At 41.8% G+C, this 20,910-nt stretch overlaps 1 protein-coding gene across 2 annotated transcripts; it reads right to left on the bottom strand.

Annotated features, from left to right (window-relative positions):
- Nucleotides 1-660: 660 nt before the first annotated feature.
- dtx2 (deltex 2, E3 ubiquitin ligase) lies at nt 661-19,858 on the bottom strand. Of its 2 annotated transcripts, XM_049592005.1 has the most exons (9): nt 19,254-19,858; nt 17,969-18,557; nt 15,121-15,179; nt 9,571-9,822; nt 7,897-7,964; nt 7,543-7,710; nt 5,491-5,652; nt 3,983-4,072; nt 661-2,150 (listed from the first exon to the last, which is right to left on the bottom strand). In XM_049592005.1, exons 1-9 carry the CDS (start codon nt 19,561-19,563, stop codon nt 1,899-1,901), a joined length of 1,950 nt encoding a protein of 649 aa, XP_049447962.1. In that variant the 5' UTR covers nt 19,564-19,858; the 3' UTR covers nt 661-1,898. The 2 variants fall into 2 exon arrangements, with proteins under 2 accessions (XP_049447962.1, XP_049447963.1); XM_049592006.1 differs by lacking the exon at nt 9,571-9,822 and having other exon boundaries at nt 19,254-19,856.
- Between the last annotated feature and the right edge of the window lie 1,052 nt (nt 19,859-20,910).

Below are 20,910 nucleotides of genomic sequence, written 5' to 3'. Positions count from 1 at the left end.
CTTGAAATAAAGGCATGAATCAATTTCTCAACATCTTTTTCATTTAGAAATGGTCGTACCTTAGCTATGTTTCTGAGGTGGGAAAATTATGTTTTCATTATCTTGTTAATTTGGGACTTGACGCTTAGATCTGAATCTAGGATCGCACCAAGACGTGTCATTTCGGAGGTTTAAAATCCCCAGATTATTAAGCAGCATTTCTCTTTTTGTTTTAGGCCCGACAAGCAGGATTTCAGTTTTGTCTTCATTTAACTTTAAGAAATTATTGCTCATCCATTTACTTATTGCCAAAAGACAGGTAGTGATGGAGTTTATGGCTGCAGCATTGTTTTTTCAACATATGTATGTAAATACTGTACACCTCAGATCATACAGTACATACTCTGAGCTTACTGGTGAACATCTTTTTTAGATTCAGTTTGTCCGTTGGCTGTAACATCATCATGACTTCAAACCCTGCTTCGTAGTACAGGCCTCTGGTCTCTCTTGCAAAATAGACTTTCAATCTCAATGGGACTGCTGGTTAAATAAATAAATTTCAGCATTGTTGGAAGTAGATCAGCACCTTACTAACTCAAGGCCTTTCTTTAGAAAAATAAAAACTCTAAAATAAAGAAAACTTGCTGCATTACTCGTACCGAACTCAGGTCAGACACGGGATTCATTTTGCCTTATTTCTTTATTGCAGAGACTTTTTTTCAGTTTTGCTTGTATACATGTCAAGACTCAGTTCAGCATCTGTACTGCAGTACTGTGAGCAGAATAATGCATGTGGATACAGGAGGTGAGATTGCAGCCGGCGGGAACATTAACATGCTCGCCGCGGCTTCACGTGTCTTGTTTAATCAAGACGAGTTCGATGACCTTGATTGTCACACTGTAAAATGTTCTTAACCGGAGCTTTTTCTTTTTTTTTTCTTCTTCTTCTTTAATATCTCTTCGGTCCGTCCCATCTGTTTGGACAAAAGGATTGAGGTCGTCGAGCTATATACGATGGTAACCTTGTCCCTTCACACAAACTTTAACATACTAAGTGACAAAAACAATGGCTGCAGAGCGCCTGGGGGCACAGTTACTGCAAAGTTATAACATGACAAATCACCATGTGAGTGCGTCACACATCTGCTTATCAAATTAGGTTAAAATATAACAACAGATGGTCAAATCAGAAGTAGTGTTAAATGTAAAAACAACTTTATCTCCTCGACTGGCGTCTGTGGACACAACCTGTTTGTTTTTACATTATTTTTTTCATTCATTTTTTTTGTCTGTTTTATTTACATCAGTTAAGTATTGCCTCTTCTCATCCAATAGGCTAATATATACTCACTTTGCTACGAGAAGTTTCAGTGTGACTTTGTGTCAAACACAAAGGTTTTCAGCAGAAACACCTAAATTGCATAACTTCCCAATTTGAAAACAAGTTCGCCGCCCTTTACCGGGAAATCACACGCTGTCAGCTAAACGCACTGTCAGAACTAAAGTGCTTAATGAGAGAGATTTTTATCCCCAGTGTGAGCTGCCAGTCTCATGGTAACTGGACAAGGGGATACAGATGAGGCTCATGATGGAGGAAAACAAAACAAAGTAAAAACACAATTTCCAGTTTGTGGAGGTTTGAAAAAAAGTGGCTCCAGTTTTCTCTGAGTTCAGACTCTGGGAATTTGTGATGAGCAGGAATGTAGTGGAGCGTAAACCGTTATCAGCAAGCCCTCCACTCTGCATTCTTCCAGAGACGCTTCAAGACCTTTTCTCAGCTCACTTCTCCCCCTTCTGCTCACTCCATGAGGTTTGAACGAACTTAAGAACAGACAGGAGGTTGCAGGAGGTCCACCTGGCCGCAGAGGTGGGTTTTAACTCAGCAGTGAGTGGAAGTGTGTGAAGCTCGGAGCTGTGACCTAGCTGCTGCCGCCGCTGCAGCCACCCGGAGGTTTGAAGCAGTCCTCTGTCACGCCCTGAGAGGCCAGCTCAGACAGAACATTGTCCAGATAGTTTGGGTCGGGGTAGCCGTGGCCCGACAGGTTGGACATCATCTCGGTTTTGTGGTGGATGCCGTTCCACACCACTGTGTCGGGCTCTCCTGTGGTGCTGGACGTTCCCACGGTGAAGATGAGGCGTCGCATCCACGCCACCTTCAGCAGCTCCAGCACCTTTTTAATGAGAGACATGGAGCGAACATTAGAGAGCTCGAATTCAAAACCCACAAAGCACTAATGCGTATACTTTAGAGTGGAAACAATAAATCAATCTGGAAATCAACACGAAGCAAAATCATTCTCTGGTTCCAGCCTCTTTCACGTGACCACTCACTGGTTCTCTTTGTCTATATGACAGTATAGTCTAGACAAAACAAGCCATCTGAAGACAACAGGCTCGTTCAAAGATGAGCCAGGCCTGTGCAGATTCGATCACTGGCGATCGCCGCATAATTCATACAGGTTGGATTTGTGTCCGACTTCACCCTGACTCTGTCGATACCGAGTCTCGATCTGATACGTCTATTCTCCTAGATGATACAGCTGCTCAGTGCACACTTAAAGTACATTAAAGCTGTTAAAATCAAAATAAAATAACAAACCCTCTCTTTGATATTTTGGCCTTATCGCTGTCTCGAGAGAATTTCTCTTTTCCTGTAAGAGAGTATTCTCTGGTGTTTGTTCCTTCCATGTAGCCCCTGCCTGAGTTACGTGAATGAACTGTATTCCGGTGAGTGTTTATTTCCATCGTCTGTACATGTTTTGCCCAGATTACAATAATAAATTACTTATTGCCCATTTGGCTTTTCTTGCACTTGAGGTGGCTTTCTGAGTGTCCGCCCTAAAAACACCATGGACCATAGATGACAGACAAGCTAAGCAATATAAAGAAGTGCACAAAATTTAGGTCAATAACAAAACAGTCTTTTACTGCATTTTGTTGTTGTTTATGGTGTGTGGTGTTTTGCTGCGCACACACATGGAGTGGAGAGACAGGCAGACGGCAGAGAGCTGGAGTTGACGACAGTTGCGCTTGTTGCATCGCTGTGCATGAAGAGCACAGTGACAGCTGTCGTGAAGCGTCCCAGATGTGGCATCGGCTGTCGTCTACTACGACACACTACACGAGATGAAACGAAGGATTATCGCGTACGACACTCAGTGTTGTTCACGATCCGAGCCAACACCATATGTCGCTGTGTCGGGCCATAATCGGGCTGATATCATGTAGTGTGAACCCAGCATTACTACTCCACTGCATGTTTAGTCGGTACTGCTCACTACAGTGAGTTTGTGGCCACAAATCGGTTTGTATAAATATAAATTTATATAGCAGTTAGCCGCCTACAATGATTGCTATAAAAATGGCCGCTGCTCTGACCATCCTTTGAATGGGAAAGTCCATTCTACCCTCATTCTATTTCTATGGCTTTATGTGACTTCAGGTATTCATGACAGTTAGGCTCCCTAATTGATGGAAGTGAAGGGTGTTTTCTAAACTGTTTACCACACTGCGGGACGAGCTGCGTGTCCGTTCTCAAATCCGTGTTCTCTGCGGAACATCCTCACACCAGGGACTCTGATGAAGGAAGTGAGTCTGAGGCACAGGCGCAGATATACTACAACTGGAATAATTTAATCCAATTTTCCATTACTGAATTACATCGGAGATTATTTATAGAAGCTAAAGTGTTCGGCCGCAGTTGCCAGCGAGCAGGAAATGAGCTACTAATTCACCATGGAAACAACACAACTTTATAATGCGCACAAAATGTTCCTAATTTAATCACAGCGAAACACTCCAGTCCTGATGGAGTCCTGTGTTTGTGGTATCGAGCTGTGTGCGCCTCGTGTGTCATGTTGGCTCCACTCTGGTTCTCCAGTGATGATGTAACTGAAGATATTGATTGTTTGTACGTGTGGTAGGGTATGGATACGTGTTTACACTGTATACAGGCGTCTGTGGTGTGGAGTCGGTCCCAGCTGTGGGATGTGTTGCTTTTTACCTTCCTGCCCTTGTCGTTGTCTGGTAGAAAACAGAAGCGAGGGAAGCCTCTACATGTGTACGGCTGTCCTGGGTTGGGATGCTCCGGGCCCTGGTGGTGGAGGAGGAGGAGGACAAGAACCAATTAATGAATGGAGAGACATTACATTTAATAGCAGAGATCAGTTGGAACAATACAATAATCTAATAACTGTGTTTTGGAGATAACTGTAGACAAACAGCTCAATACAAATCTAATTCACGTTCTTGTAACTTTAGATCGCTGATACATGCGCTGCAATTTATCCGCACGCATGGTTACAGCAGGACACGGAAAGAAATTAAGGTTTTCCCACAAGACAAACAAAGTCTTGTAACAAAGGAGGGTGTCACTGTGAGCCACACACACAATAGGACAGAGGAGAGTGCTCTCCCACAGTCAAGCCTGAACATCAATCTGTTAAAATACTTATTTGGAAACATCACTGAACAAGCTTCAGTCCAGACTGCACTTTCCCCTGCAGTCATTTCATAAGTTTCCCTGAGATCAGTCCAAAGAGTAGAGTCATCGTCCTCAAAGTCTTTTCTCTCATAAAAGTGATACATGAAATACTTCCATAATGTAAATCACACATTTAAGCTGCCTTCAGGTGATAAGAAATGTGCTCTTCACTCTCCGTGAGGGAGGGCGCAGAGCATGGCGCAGATACACTTCATCAAAAAGTGCACAAGCTAACCTCAGCTTTGGATTCAGCTCAGTTCATAAACTATAAGCTATTCACAAACCTGGTCGTCCCGTCTGACTGCTGACATTTCACCATGCATTACTTTACCTAGCGAGATCGTGATATGATTTTATACAGAGCTCTGGATGAGTTTTTCTTCCATTACTCTCCACCTCCCCTGCTTGTTGCTTCTGGCGATGTCACACACAGCTGTTATCTCGCTGCCATGCGCTTTGAAAGGTCAACGGCAACCTGGGTCAAAGTTTAAATAATCTGAACTCTGACAGCAGTGCTCCGTGGCAATTTCGAGCAGTACACCACGCCAAGGGTAGCGCCTCTGTCTAGTCAGGGGCCACTGCTGTCCTCACAGGAAAACTGTGGCACAGTTTAGCCACTGATCATGTGTGGGCGGCTTGAGGCCCAGTTCAGACCAAAGATTCATGACTAGGCAAAACCATTTTAGAACATTGGAGAGAAAAATGCTTAAGTTACCATTAAAGGCTCTAAACAAGCCATCATGCAACACTCTCTGTAGCAGCCAGTACTCTCTCCATTCAAATAGAATATCTGATAATGTCGATACATATTTGTCAAGCCCTTGACTATATTATAACTCCCTAATTTTTCAAGTCTTAAGTTTGGTTCAGGAGGAGAAATTATGGTGTCTTTCTTGCTAAAAACCCAATTTTTATGCTCTGATTTTGCAGCTCTGGTAGATAATAAAAGACTGGAGGGAAAAATCAAAATGCATGGCTGGATTTACTTTGCATTCTTGGCAGAGTGGGAGCTCAGTGTGCAGACGTACCTGTATGCCAGGTGGTATGCTGTAGATGATCTGGATGGTGCCACAGTCTGGGTGGCCTGGCAGCGACTGGGCGATGCTGTAAATTTCCATTTTGCCTTTGGGCTGTGTGCCGGTCTTCTCTCCATAGATTGTCTTACACGAGGGGCACTGCAGACTGCCGTCCTGAGGGGAAAACACGACCAGAGAGCCTTTTAAACGATCGATATAAACCAGGTTAGGCGCTGATCAAATACTCATCGATCCACTGATGAGACTTTTGTTTTGTGTTCCCTTCCCTCAACAAGTCTCGACGCCTCTGGTCTCATCAACCAGTGCTTCGTCACTTGTATGTATGATTGAGTTATTTGTTATTCAGTTTATACACTACACCTCAAATAAAAAGCAATGAAACACTAGAACATACTGTGAGCAGGAAAACGGTCTATTGCCACACATTTTAAAGGACCATTCCACACATTAAAACATACTTAACACTATCATCAACCATTTTTTAAAGCACATCAATATATTTTAGATGCCTGTCTGTGATTTCAGTTAGGAATACACAAGATGCTCTGTACCTGAAAGTAGTTCTGCCTTGTTAAGTGTGTATATATGGAGTATCTATGGTTAGGTAGTCAATGGATTGTGTACTGTAGTTACAAGATTTTGTTCAGGGCCTAATGTGGATTCAACCAGTGTCACCTTCCATTCCCTTTAAAAGCCAGGTGCAGGCTGTTTACAGGGCAGTTTTTCTCTCTCACTTCACCCACTTGCAATCCATCTGTGTGTCCCTGTGTATGTAACAAGCATAGTGTACGCGCGTGCATTTTACTACCTGAATAATATGTTATTCAAACTACGGGAAAAAACTGCATCACTCTGACTTTAGACCAGGTTTTTGTTGGGGAATGACCCAATTGCTTTTTGCTACCTAAAAATAGCAATGTGCCAACAATGCACCTGACCTCAGTACATTTGCCACATACACAACGTAGCACTGGCTGTGAAAGTGACTGCAATAGTCTGAACTAGCAGTAACAGTTGTGCTGTGCAACACTTTTCTCCATCCAGGGTGAAGATAAGGCCCGTTGTGTCTCCTTCTTTTTAATCAGGGAAACACACAAGTGTGCAAACAACCTGACGACAATTCCCAGGGGGTCATGTGCTGGAAATATTATATTTATTGGCGACCAGCAGCCAGGCGCAGTGACTTCTAGGAGTCTTGTCGTCCTCCTGAGGTTGCCAGGCAACCAGTGGCTTCTGGTCGTAATGCTAAGCTAAGTGAATCGCCTCCTCACTGTAGCTCTGTACACAATGCACAGAGTGATATCAGTCTTTTTATCTAACTCAAGAAAAAGAGCAAATACCACTGAATATATTTTGCCCAAATGCCCAACTTTTCCTTTAAAACAATGACTCCATCACACTAAGTGTTTTGTATCTTTAACTTTTGTAAAGCTAATGTTACAGACACACACAGGTGGCCGTCTCAGAGGTAGAAATTTGGAGGTTTGATCCCCAGCTCCTCCAGTCTACATGTCGAAGTATCCTTGGGCAAAATACTGACCCCAAATTTGCTTCTGGTGGCTGTCCATCAGTGAGTGTGTGTGAATGGTTACTGAGTAGCAGGTGGCACTATGTACAGTAGCCTCAGGCCACCAGTGTGTGAATGGAGGAATGTGTCTCGTAGTGTAAAAGCATTTTGAGCGGTCAGAAGAATAGAAAAGCACTGTACAAGTGCAGTCCATCAATGTGGTACTTCAAGGCAGACTTCTCAGATCAATATGTACACACATTTTGCGTTTGTATGCCTCCACGAACCAGACAAGTTTCTCTGACAGTGCAGATCCATGTCAAAAACCTTTGACCACCAAAGTCAAATCCGTTCATCTCGTCCTGGTGCCATATTTGAAGAAATTCCCATTCAGTGTTCTTGAGATTTCTTGTTCATGAGAATGGGACAGAAGGACGTATGGACAACCCATGAACATAATGCCTGTGGTCACGGCCATCGCTGGCACACAGGCATAAAAACAGCAGTTTCCATGCAGTCATTTAACAGGCGTGTACCTTTGTGCCATTGTTGTACATGGCCAGCATGCAGAGCATATGCAGGGTGTGTCCACATTTGATGAATTTCCCCACAGTGTCTGGCAGGATGCTCTGGCCTCCCTCCTCTGCGGACGGTGTCTCGTAGCCGGATGGATTGGACAGTTGATCCATGCAGATAATGCAGTCCTGAGGGAAACCCAGGGACAGAGTGTTTAGTGTTACAATTACAGTTTGAGGCCAGAAACAGCAAACAGCCACATGAACGGTCCATCAAAATGCTGCATTGAAATTTCTCTATTTTAAGAACCGAAACCTTCTTTTAGTTCTGTGACATCTAGGAGGGAAAAAAAAACCTAACCATGAAACATTTACCTCATCCGGTACTCCTCCAACTACCTCCATGTAGCGCTGAATCACCTCCTCGGGTCTCTGAGCTGAGGCTAAAAGAGGGATAAAAGACAAAGCACAAAGAGATGAATGAGCTGCAACAGGCCCAGACACTAAAACTGTGACTCCAACAACCTGCCGAACAAAAAGATGAGACTCTGCTGAGATGAAAGGAAATGATTTTCTTTACAACATCAAATAACTTTTTAGAATTTCAAGCGAACATTGGTCACATAAGCTAAGGATTTCTCTTCTTTCTGTGTCTGCTACATACAAATAAATGTGCACAGACAGGATGCAAAACATGCAAACACACAAGCCACAGAGACAACTTGAATGCATGATGACAGAATGAACATTCAATGTTCATGTGCAATCATGATGGGCAGCGTGAGCGATGGATACAGACACTTAGTGCATGTATGGACCATATTCTCCCACATACGCACACGTGTGAGTGTCAAGTCTGTTTAGGAAGCAAATTTCTGAAAGCTTATTAAATGTTCGAATGTCTTTTCGGAGTTTATCGCACAAGACAGCTCCATTTAATTCCAGATTCTGAAAGGTTAGGAGGCTATTTTCTCCCGGCTGAGAAATAAGAAAAAAATATATTCGCTGCTAAGTTTCCAGGCATCAACACTTTTTCTTCTTTTTTGTGTGTCTGTCCCCTGTTGATTTCAAGAGCAGGAATTTCAAGCAAGAAGTGGCAGACAATGAGTGTGGAGGAGGTGTAATTTATGGTCATGACAATGCGGAGATGAAAAAAGAAAGTCAGGCAGAAATAAAGAGGCGGCGATGAAGTGCAGCTTCATAATTCAAATCCAAGTGCTTGTTTTGTTTGGGTTTTTTATGTCCAACTTATCTATAAGCAAACCCCCTTTAACAAACACCAACTTTGTCAGTAAACATAATGCATTAAGACGTCTTTTGTTTGATTCAAGCAGGCCAGATGCTTCGTGTGCTGCAACTGCTGCAATCATTTTCATTATCTGCCCATTTGTTTTGGCATTTTTGCTTGGTTAAAAAAAAAAAGACCCAAAGGACTAGTTATCTAAATATCTGCCAATTAATTTGCTGTTGACTGACTAATAATCGACTAATCGTTGCACTCTTTAGTGCAGCAGTGGCTCCTGGGACATTTCTTTGAGATCTGGTGGCTGTGAAGGCCACAGCATATGGTGGAAGTTTTCTTCACTATCACTGTGCTTACACAGCAGAGTTTGGACTGTTCCACATTTCCCAGACTCCCGTTTTTCAATTAAGGTAGTCTTGGAGAAACTAGAAGACTGTATTGAAAAAAAGTGCTGCATGTTTCATCTTTGAGAGCTGATAAATATTTAAGAGAAGCAGGATTTTATGGCAGGTAGGCAAGCTGATATTGAGAGCAGAGAGGCTGAATCAGACGAGTCAAAGGTCTGGTTTTAGAGCACATTGGTCACACTTATCTTCTTATTTCACAGTTGCACAAGAAGCAGCACTTTTATTTCCGACTAACACACAAGCTGAGTAGTGTTAACACACCCTATGAACACACGAAGACAAGTGAGAGTGAGTGGATGCTGGATGAAATGTTCCTCAAGCTTGTGGTGGTGATAACTGGAGCAAAAGAGAACAATGGCGAAAAATAGGTGGACGAAGGGCTGGTGGCGTGGTAGCTACCTCTCCTGTGCTGCCTCTTTGCTCTCCTAACTGTACTGGTGGTGGTGGTGGTGGTGCTGCTGCTGCTGCTGCTGTGGGGCTTGCTGGGCCTGCTGGCAGGGGGGAGGAGAGGAGGAGGAAGAGAGAAAGGAGCAGGTTGCTGCTGCTGCTGCTGTTGTAGCTGCTGCTGCTGCTGCTGCTGCTGCTGAGGGAGGGGGGCAGTGGTGAAGTGCACGCCGAGTCCCACTGCTGACATCAAAATGGAGGCCATGCCTGGAGCGGGGGGGGGGGGTAGGGTGGGGTTGGGTTGAGGCGGGATGGGGCGGGGCAGAAGTGGGGCAGGTGAGGGTTGAGAGCAAGTGGAGATATGCAGGAGTAGAAAGGAACAAATCAAAGGTATGAGAAATGTAGCAGCATCTGATGTTTTCACCGTGTCGCTCATTCATACACAAAACACTGGAGTCAGTCACAGCATCAAGAACCTTTAAGTTAAAACCAAACTGATCATGTTTAACATATGGCCGTCGGTTTAGTTGTTGACTATGAATCTTCTGTCTCTTCTTTGTTGATTAATGAGCGAAGCTGTTTTTTCAATCAGGACTTCTGTTGTCAAGCTAGCATTAATCTCATGAGCTAAGTGAAGACTACAAGTTATCTCGGGAGTCTGGAAAAGATCCACTGAGAATTGATGGTGCCCAGAAGCTGGAAGTCAGACCAATCAATCAGCAGACTATGAGGAATGGTTTACATGATGACAACCACAATCCTTGGGAACAGCTTGGCAGTGCAGACTGGGCGTTGCAGATCTTAGTTTTAGCACGATCGTCTGCTCTAAGGCAACACCATGTACCCTCTAAGGAGAGGAAATGGAACATTAATTTTTCTTCACAAATGAAAAATTGAACATGAAGTGAAGTCATGCATGGCCTGTGTCTCTCCTCAAACTGATGAGGTGAGAATTGAAGTAGCTTACTTTAATAGACTGTTAAGCCCAAACCTGACAATGTTCCCAATGTAGCTGCAATATTTTCCAGGTTGAAAAATTGGAGGCAAAACTCACTGACTGCATTACATGCACAATAAAATCCTGGTTTTGGACCTTACTCTGGGAAAAAAACAAGGTTTCTACGAAGCTGTTTACATGGCTAATGAAAGTGAATATTCCAATAGTATTCCTGTTAACATGCAGCTGCACGAACTCCGATTAATGTGCCCTAACCTGTAGTTCACGAGTGGCAAGCCTCGGGGCTGAAAATAAAGCCAACGCGAAACTTGCCAAAAACTGCAGTTCCTTGAACGACCACTAGAGACTGACTCTAGCGGCGAGTCAATCCCGCCGTAAAAGGTGCCTTTTTGCGTCAGTGTTTGACAGACAAATTTGACGACATGGGAGTGACAACGGGCTGGAACCTCACAGTTCTTTTTCGATTTCCAAGGGGCATTAGCAAAGGGCAAATAAAAATGCCTCTGGGCGCAACTGGATAGACTTAAACAAAATAAGACAATGAAATGTGACGTAGCAGTGAGTGACAGAGAAATGTAAAAAGATGAGCTGTGATGCGGTATTATCAATATGTCCAGAGAGTGTTGCCATTTTTTGCCATCAGAATTTAAAGATGCGTTTTTACTTACTCTACTTAAGTATTTGAAACAACAGGAATGGCCAAAACCATTTTTGATCAACTTGCCTGAACTCCTTTTTAAAGTTATGAAAATCTGGTGGTTTGGACCTAGAGGGGACCTCCACAGCTGAAAAATGAAGCCAGTGCGTAAGTGCTGAAAACTGCAGTTCCCTGAATGGCCACATGAGGCCGCCTGCAAACTCCTCATGACCCCCATGTTAGAATACCCAACTTTACAGCAGAAATAAACATGTTTAAAGTCTGGTACAAAAAATAGTTTTGGTCTCTATAGCTAACTTAAACATTCCTGGCAACTGTATGAGGGGTGAATTTTTATACAACTCACCCATTTACATTTTATTAAGGCTTAAATCAATGAATATTTAAGGGCAGGGCTGCTTGAGTGACAGGCTGTCTGGGAGTCAGATCCACCCCTTACTCCTCCACACCTCATCCTTATCGTCCAAATAAGGTCACTTCTGGCTCCAAAAACCAAGATGGCTACGGACAAATTGCCAAACTTGGGGCTTCAAAACAGGAGTCCACAAACAAATGGGTGATGTAACAGTTACTACATCCATTATTTATACAATCAATGGTCGTTTGTCACATCAAAATATAGAAAAGTGGAACAGCTGGAGCCACTTGTGCCATTTTGTTTCTGTATGTAAAAATAGGATTTTTTTTCCAAAGTCCTTCACCGGTAGCGATCTTGTTCAACTGCAAACTCAGCCTTCCTCTTTCATTCCTTTAACCACCTTCTTCTGATATTTGTGAATACTCAAAAAAAACTGTTGATATCCAGTCTTTCGTTATGTTTTAAAGTAGGTGTGTTTCTCCTTCCGAGGAGAAATGTGGCCTTTTCTTTTGCATCTCTACCCCATCTGTGACGACCCACAGAGCTGACAGGAAAAAGGCAACAGGCTGTGTGTTGCAGGTGAGATGCATACTCTGAACACAATAATACTAATAAGGTCTAATTCAGAATATGCAGATGAAATGTGCTCTTTACATGAAAATGAAATTCAGAATAATAGTGGAACTTTAGCGCGAATGTAAATATAGTCAATAACAGCCCAGCCCAATCACTGTAAAAGGCTGATTTAGTCATCTCATGTTGTTCAACACCTGTTTAGGAAAAACCGAACTCTTGTAAACACATACTGAACCTTCTCTTCCCATTTTTAACTCTAACTCCAACAATAGCGGAAGCAGTTGTATTTATTGTACGGGTTTAATACTGAAAATACAAAATAAACAAAGTGCATGAAATGTGGAGCTGATTAACTGCTAATTTTCATTACTGACTCGTGATCATTAAAACAGTACATTTGAAGAAGACACCGCATGACTGACCTTCCATTTGAAATGATTCGCCAAAGTCATGGTACGGTGCTTTGCACTAATGAGGTTCTGGTCCACCAGTTTCCTCCGGGCTGATTGTATTGATTCAGTCAGCTTATCACAGCCAAGAAACGGAGTTATAATTTGAGAAGTGTGCAGCGGAAAAAAATAAATAAGAAGACAGAGTGAGAGCTCACTTTGCATGTCAATGGAGCAACTTGCCCGCCTGCTATACAAGCTACAGAACTACAGGGAAAGTCTAAGCAGTATATACGTGACCGTGTGTCATTACAAGATGGACATTAAATTCCATGTGTGAAATTCTAAAAGACAACCGCAATGGCCGCATCGGACTGGTCACAGGTTATACAGAGAACAAGCTGAGCTGCATGAGTGTTAATAAGCCCCAGACGGTAACAAGGTGACCAAAATGTTGGAGCTCGGCGCACTGAGAATACAAAATCTAAATTAAGTCAATGGTATTATCATGATTTACTGAAAAGGCATAAATCACCATAAATTATCTCACCGCTAAATACATCTATTAAGATTAGCTTTTTTTTTTAACCTCAGTTGCCCATTGTCTTGAACTAATACAATATTCTCCATGAAACTGAACTTCTGATGTATCTGATAAATATGCATACTTGGAATAAATGTTAGCTCTTCAAATAGCTTTAAGATGTTATCACATAGCGGGGCTGTAAATTCTCCTGACTTAAACTGACGTTGTCAGATCTGAGTCATATTTAAACATGACGAAATGACCAAAAAAAAGCATATTGTTGACACTAGTGAGTTGGGCGTCATGAACAGAAAATGCATTATAGTTTCTGTGGGAAGTAGAGGCACACTTGGGTGTTTTTAATTTCAAGAGAGACTCTTGACTGAAACTTTGCGTTTCAGCTGAATGTTTCCTTTTATGGAAAAGAATCCAAATATGTTTTGAGGGGGAGCTGGGAGAGCAGGAATCTACATGACGCTCCAAACAAGCATGTGTGAGAATACAAAAGGGCCTTCAAAAAAGCAACTGAAAGCAAATTTATCAGGCACAGGACGCATGCAAAAAAAATGGATGAGAGGAATACGCCAAAATACACATACTAATGTTTTCATCAGGTATCTTTGGATTTAAAAAAGCACAACATTCAACAACAATTATGGGAAATTCAATCTGAGAACGTTAATATAGGGTTGTGTCCCTTTTTATACAGAGCTGAGTCAAAAAGTAAGGTCAAGGTGTGTAAAGGGTAAGTCTCTCAAAGCACTCCTGAGCTGTTTGTGAACAGAGAGGCAAAGTCCACCCCCTTATCACACTTACAGTAACAAGCGTAGCTGTCACCAGCTCGAGTTATCTTCACTTCTGTCTCCACAGCAGCGTCTCTACACCGTGTTCGTGTGTGTGCCCCGACGCACAGACAGCAGGAGGAGCGGCTGCTGCAGCACGATAATAAATTTAAAAAAAGCATGTTGGCTGATTGTGATTAATCTTAAAGCCAATATTGGCTGATATCGATGATGTACCGATATTCTCAGCGTGTCGGCCGATTCAAAAATTTCATTTTAATGACATACACTCATGACATGTCAATATTATCATGTATCACTAGTCTTTTTATCAGTCGGGAAGTGAAAGAACGGGCAAGACTCGTTGCTCGTTTGAGTCCAAAACACACAGGCATCTTAGCTTCAGCACGAGAACGCCACGATGTCACCTATGTGACTTGTGTAGTCTTTCTAATTGTGTATTTTCACAGTCTTGCACTTCAATAGTTTTACAACAAACTGACTTTCTTAACCTGCAAAAACATCTTTTATATCAACAATGACCATGTGTGTAAATCATGGCACAATTCAAACAAGATAAAAGAAAATCATTTGTCTTTCATAACTACATATTTAATGCAAAATGTGGTCCGCAAAAGGAAGGACTTCGCCTCTCTATAAAACATTTTATAAAATATTGGTTTCACCGATATATTTTTACATCAACATTCAAGTTATGTGAAATACAAATCATCCAAGTTAATGTATTCCACTTATGTAGGTGTATTGTTTTTGTTATTAGTCGTCCCATCTATTACAGTATGTTTTAGCTTTGAGCCAACTTACAAAAACCACAGTGGCATGGACCAATGAGACGAGAGCTGTCTTACAGGATAAAGACTTCAAACTAAAGTCAATCATGTTTTTTTTTTGCATCCAGGGCCAAATTCTTTGTAGAGCACGAGGAAACTTGTGTGGGCTCTCAATAAAAACAAGCCTGTGTGGAGGCTGTTTTCGTGTTTTCTATTGAAACAAACAGGATCATATCACTTTTGTTTCTCGCTGAATGGAAGCCTCTGTCTGATGGTTTCAGGGACATTGTTTCCCCCACTCTCTTCAAGTTAGAGGTGCGTTCTTTTTTTATTTATTAACCCCCTTCTTCCAGCTTTTTTTTGTGGCATGCTGTTCCCGAACAGACTGACACTCACAAGATAAATGCAGAGGAAAAGGCACATGAACCACAAACATTATACTGAATGAAACCTGCGACCGACTCAGACGCGTGGTGCAGAATAGAGCAGAGGCAACAGTCAGGATGGATGGTCAGTGACCCGTTTACCTGCCAGGGCAGAGCTTACACTGGTGGATCCATTCAGCTGCACAGAGATGGAAGGAACACTGCAGGACAGGAAACAAGGACAGAGGACATTCAGTCAGTAAAAACAGCAACAATGAACCAGGCAGAAAGAACAAAACAAAGCCTTAACAACGATTTCAGTTTCCGATCCACTTCACAGGATTAGAACATTTAAGCATGCTGACGTTAGGAATAGCTTTGGCCCCACATCAAGACGAGAAAATAAAACTTGCCTGTGAATTCACTGCAAGGGTTTATTTACCTTTTACTTAAGGAGCTGAAAAAAGTGACCACATTCAGACAGGCCAGTAAATAACTAGGCCATTCTGAGATTGATTAACTACAACTTAGTATTGACTGCATGAGCATAATGCAACTATGGAGCGTGACTCAACATCCAATATATTGATGAATATGCGCCCAACAAATATGCTCACTGTGCAAAACAGCCTTCACAGAAAAGAAATGAGACATTGTTAGTACTGAAGTATAATAGAGCTGTAAACCAAAAACAGTTCAGGGTTGAAAATAAATCAATACAGCATAGTAATGCAACATTGTATTGATTTATGGACGCTATGCATCAAGTTTTTTATTATTATAAATTATTAATATTGCAAATGCAATTAAACTTTTGGAAGCTTTTTCAGTCCTCTAATCACATTGACTGAAAACTTTATTTGATTAGATAAAACAGATGTTGGCAATGTTTTTCTTTGGGGATATAATTTGCAGTTTAAAAAAAAAAAAGGTAATAAATCCAACATGTGACGAAATGTGTTATGTAAATACTCAGCATATTGCAGAACATTTAAAATGACAACAAAACTGTATCATGACTGAAGTATTGTGATACTCATAAGAGCTGCAATAATTTAAAGATTGATCTTTTAGGTTTGTTTTTACTCTTAAATTAATATCCAATAATTTGATAATTTATTAATCCCTTTGAATAATTTCTTTAATAAAAAAAAAAAAATTAAGCGTGATTTTCTGGTTTATATCCTCTGTGACAGTAAGATGAGTATCTTTGGGTTATGGACAAAATATTTTAGGACGTCATCTCGGGCTTTGGGAAACACTAACTGACATTTTTCATAATTAACGACATTTTATACACCAAACAACTCGACGATTAATTGTGAAAATAATCGACGGATTAATGGAAAAATTTTAAAAATGATCAGTTGCAGCCCCTATTATTTTTTCAATTAACAGTTTAGTCAACAAAATGCCAAATACAGGGTGTCTACAGGTGAAAGACACTTAAACTTAATGCTTTTTAAGACATTTTCTGGATCATTTTAAGACTAAATTTTGGACAAGTATCTCTTTTTTACTCAAGCATGTAGGTGAGTATAACTTTATAGTATACAATAAATGTGGTCCTGTGCAGAGGTAGGCTTTATGTAGGAATATGGTTATTAGAGTGAGTTAGGTTAATTTACATTTTGCCAACAGGTACATATTTGTTTCGGTGGTAGGTTTAAAGGTTTGTAACATCAGAAATGATGTTGATGCACAAGAGCTTGAATCATGTCGACAAAGAGAAATAAAAAGATGGATTATTAAATTAGACAAAATGTTTGTCCACATATTCAAATTTAAGCCTGTTTAATGACTTTAAGGCCAAATATTTATACAATTGAATTTAAGATATTTTAAGACTTTATAAGAACCTGCAGACACCCTGAAGCAATAGTGAAAAGGTGCCTTCAAAAATTCAGAGAGCTCAAAGTGACGTCTTCATGTTGCTTTTTACGTCTGACAAATAGTCAAAGGCACAAAAATATAAAATTTACGATTGTTGAGCAGTAATCAAAATAATTATTTACATTTTTGTCAGTCGACTGATCGACTCATCTCCCTCTTGTTTCAGCACTAACCCTGTTGTCCTGTCTATCAAAATGAAGACAAGTTAAACAAAAACAAACAAAAAAAAAACCCTGTGTGGATGTTTTACCCAAAATAAGAGGACTTGGTCACACAATAGGAGGAAATGTGTCACTGATAATGAGAAGCCCTTCGATATCAGCTAACCTACGGTCAAAATAAACCTGCAACATAATTATAAATCGCTCTATGGAGTAAGAAAAGTAACCACTATTTTTAAATAATAAATTTTCTTAGCTTTATCACTTTCACATTAAAACATAGTGGCATTTTGCATATGCTGTTAAATTACTTTTTTTTTTTTAAATACCCTGACCTGCCACTGTGTCAAAACAAATAAATATACATATGCATAAAATGTAGAACTCTATTAAATGTTGTTATCTGTCCTTACTAGATACTCCATCCAGAGTAATCATTGAGAAGTGTGAACAATCACTGAAAAATGAGGTTCATAACACTAACCACAGTGTGAGCACCCAGCATTTTACTATCCTATTATTAATTTCCGGTGGCTGACGATACACTTAATGAAACTTAATTAGAGCAAAGAGAAACTGTAAGTGAACTGCGTACCCATTATAACACTTAAGTAAGCAATACTTTGAAAGCAGTTTTATGCCGTTAGGAACAGAAAAGAAGGCAGGCTGAAGATGACACAGACAAGAGTCACAGGACCTGAGCCAAAACAAACATGCCACTGCAGGGCTGGAGCTACAGTTTTTTTTCTTTTTGTAAATCCTGTTTTACAAGATAGGTCAATGTGGAAACTGACAGGAAAGTCAAAGAAGAAAGGGGAGGAAAGGGTGGAGAGGGGCCCATAGCATACATCCTCGGTCAGCTAACTTATCCATAGGGGCATCTTTCTGTTGATGTTTCGCCAAACCAACTGCACTGCAAACACAATCACAATCCCATACACATATCAGATACCAACCTTAACCCATTGGTGCTGGCAGAGCTGGTCAGAAGCGGTGCAGACAGCTGACTACCAGAGGGTGGTGGAGGCCAGGGGCTGCCCCAGGACATTCCCCCCACAGAGAGGGGTCTCCTGGGGTACGGCGAGTAGACAGAAGTGGGGTGAGCAGCGGCAGCCCTTCCTGTCCCTTGAAGACTGGGCCGGTTCAGACTGCCCGATGAAAAGGAATGTCGTGAACGGCTGGGCATGGGTCCTGTGCTGCTGTGGCTCAAGCACTGCTGGCAGGAGCAGGCAGGGCCCGAGGGGATGGCCGGGGGGCCAGAGGAAGCCAGTGGATAGGGGAGGTTACACTGTCGCCGGACCTGCCGTCTGAAGCCCGTCGCTTTGTTGACTTGAGCCAGAGATGTGAGATCCACTATGTAATTGTATCCATGAGGGCCCAAATCTGCCGTGCCTTGGCGGGCCTGATAGCTGTGCTCCAAAAGGATAGAGGTTCGTGTCTCATATGGAGTCCATCCTCCTTCATCGTTGAGCCATTCCCAGTAGACACCACTGCCAAGGCCTGAGGACTGGGCAAACAGGGACCGACGTACTGACCGTGTCTTTCCTGAGAATAAAAAGATAATTTCAACTGATCATGCAAGCATTAATTGGAAAACAAAATCCACATTTTCAGCCAAAATCCCAATGTGGCACCATAACAAAGACAAATGCCCAGTTCCCACAGATAAGAACCCTTATTTATAAATGTCAACAATGTAAACATCATAATCCCTACTTTGGTACAAGCTTATCTCAAATGGCTGCCAGTTCAGTTACTTAGCTACTGTTTTTCTCTATTCACATTACTTACAGGAGCACTGGGATTTGTACGTGTCTTATAACAACTATTTGCCATTAATCTGCAAGCTCTGTTGCTCCTCATTCAAACTAGCTAGCAGGAATCAGCTGAGCTCAAAGCAGCAAAACATGCTAATGTTACAGGCGTCAGCAGTGTAGACAGGTCATGTAGATGAGTTAGCTAACGTTTGATAACAGGAAAGCATGTAACAGAGACGCCTGAGGCTAAATTTCATAACTTCATCCTGAGCAGTTCGCTAATCCTGGCTTAGAGCTGTGTAAACACTCATCAAAACAACAGCGCCCCTGTGAGCTAAAGCTAACTAGCTAGCTAGAGTCCTCTGTTAGCCTGGCCTGATAACTGCTTTAATTCGAGGCACAACATTAAAAAAATGATTAACATACAAATGTAACGTTGGGTTAACGTGGATGTATTAAAGTAATAAAGTATGTCGTGGCTCACCTGTGTCCTGCCGAAACTGTTTCAAGCTTGGTATGTCGATGAGATAAGGCGACAGGCTGGGGTCTGATTGTCCGAGGCAGATGCTCGTTGAGCCGGGTCCTCCTCCTCTCTGGCCCCGCGGAGACAGACACCGCTCGATGTAGGCGCTCACCTGGCCGCTGTAAGGCCGCCAGTAGCCCAGGTCATCCTGCCATTCCCACACCGCTATCATGGGCTGAGATTGTCCGACGGATCCGGAGGGTGTAGCCGACACAGATGGCCCATTTCTAGACCCGTTTACCCTGGCACAGGAGCCAGACACAATCGCCATATTCACCAAGCTAACAACAGCTCGTTCTGGTTAGCTGGTCGACTGACTGTGGCTACGACGAAGAAAAAGTCTGCTAGCTCGGCTCGTTAAAAAATTCCATTGTGAATTTGTTAACACGCGTTAGGGGGAAGCTACGAGGTAAAGATCAAATGGTACCCAGCCTTGATAGACTTGTAAGTGCATGTTGACAAAGCTGATGCATCAGGAGCTTATCAGCACTACACGGGTAACGTTAGCGTTAGCTTTGTGACAGCGTTGCTAGGGTTCCTTCCTCCTCTGCGGCTGCCTTCAGGGACCGCCGGGAAAATAGAAATTCGAGGCACGTTTGTGGGAACCAACCATAGATAGGAACTTTTAACGGCTGTCTAACATATTAAACGCAACGAAGCACCAGATAAGGACCCTCCCATGGGAGCTCCTAAGGTTTTATTTAAACAGTGTGAGGATATTTCTTAAACTTAAATATTTTTGCTTTGTGTCACACATGGGCGGATTATAAGATTAATGGGTCCCTGGGCACAGATATGCAAAAGGCTCCACCACCTCTCCCACATAAGAGCAAGACACGTAACTTTGTGGTTGTTTTGCCTTTGTTATTGTTATTATTTGCTTTTTGTTGAAGTCGTTATGCATCTTTTTGTGGTTTTGGGGTGATTTTGTGTCTTTTTGACCATTTTGTGTCACTGCATTGTCATTTTGTGTCTCCATGGTTGTTTGGCCTGTTTTTGTAGTTGTTTTGCATCTCTTTGTAGCCCTTTTGTCTCTCTCCAGGGTTATTTTGTCTGTTTTTATAGTTGTTTTGCATCTCTTTGTATTCATTTTGTGTCTCTTTGTAGTTGTTTTGATCTCTTTGTATTCATTTTGTGTCTCTGTGGTTGTTTTGCCTGTTTTTATAGTCATTTTGCATCTCTTTGTAGTCTTTTTGTGTCTCTCTGTGGTTGTTTTGCCTGTTTTTGTAGTCATTTTGCATCTCTTTGTAGCCTTTTTGTGTCTCTCTGTGGTTGTTTTGCCTGTTTTTGTAGTAATTTTGTGTTTCGTTGTAGTCATTTTGTGTCTCTGTAGTAGTTTTGTGTCTCCTTGTGGTCATTTTTGCTTATATTTGTAGGCACCGTGTAAGTCTTTGTAATCGTTGCATGCCTCTCTGTGGTTGTTTTGTCTGTTTTTGTAGTCATGTTGCGTCTCTTTGTAGTCATTTTATGCCTCTTTGTAGTCATTTTTTGTCTCTCTGTGGTTGTTTTGCCTGTTTTTGGATTTATGTTGTGTCTCTTTGCAGTTCCTTTACATTTCTTTGTGATCATTTTGAGACTCCTCCTGGTCCACACATGTTGATTTTGAGTGACATTTTGC

The sequence above is a fragment of the Epinephelus fuscoguttatus genome, linkage group LG12 (genome assembly GCF_011397635.1).
Source record: "Epinephelus fuscoguttatus linkage group LG12, E.fuscoguttatus.final_Chr_v1".
NCBI lineage: Eukaryota > Metazoa > Chordata > Actinopteri > Perciformes > Serranidae > Epinephelus > Epinephelus fuscoguttatus.
This window is presented reverse-complemented; position numbering and strand designations above follow the sequence as displayed.

What these genes read in the sequence shown, in the direction of transcription:
- dtx2 (XM_049592005.1), bottom strand. Translation starts at nt 19,563, where the DNA reads ATGGCGATTGTGTCTGGCTCCTGTGCCAGGGTAAACGGGTCTAGAAAT. An exon ending in GCATACCACCTGGCATACAG is followed by an intron (nt 4,073 to 5,490) that starts GTACGTCTGCAC and finishes CTCCACCACCAG; the next exon opens with GGCCCGGAGCATCCCAACCC. An exon ending in ACAACGACAAGGGCAGGAAG is followed by an intron (nt 2,151 to 3,982) that starts GTAAAAAGCAAC and finishes CTCATTAAAAAG; the next exon opens with GTGCTGGAGCTGCTGAAGGT.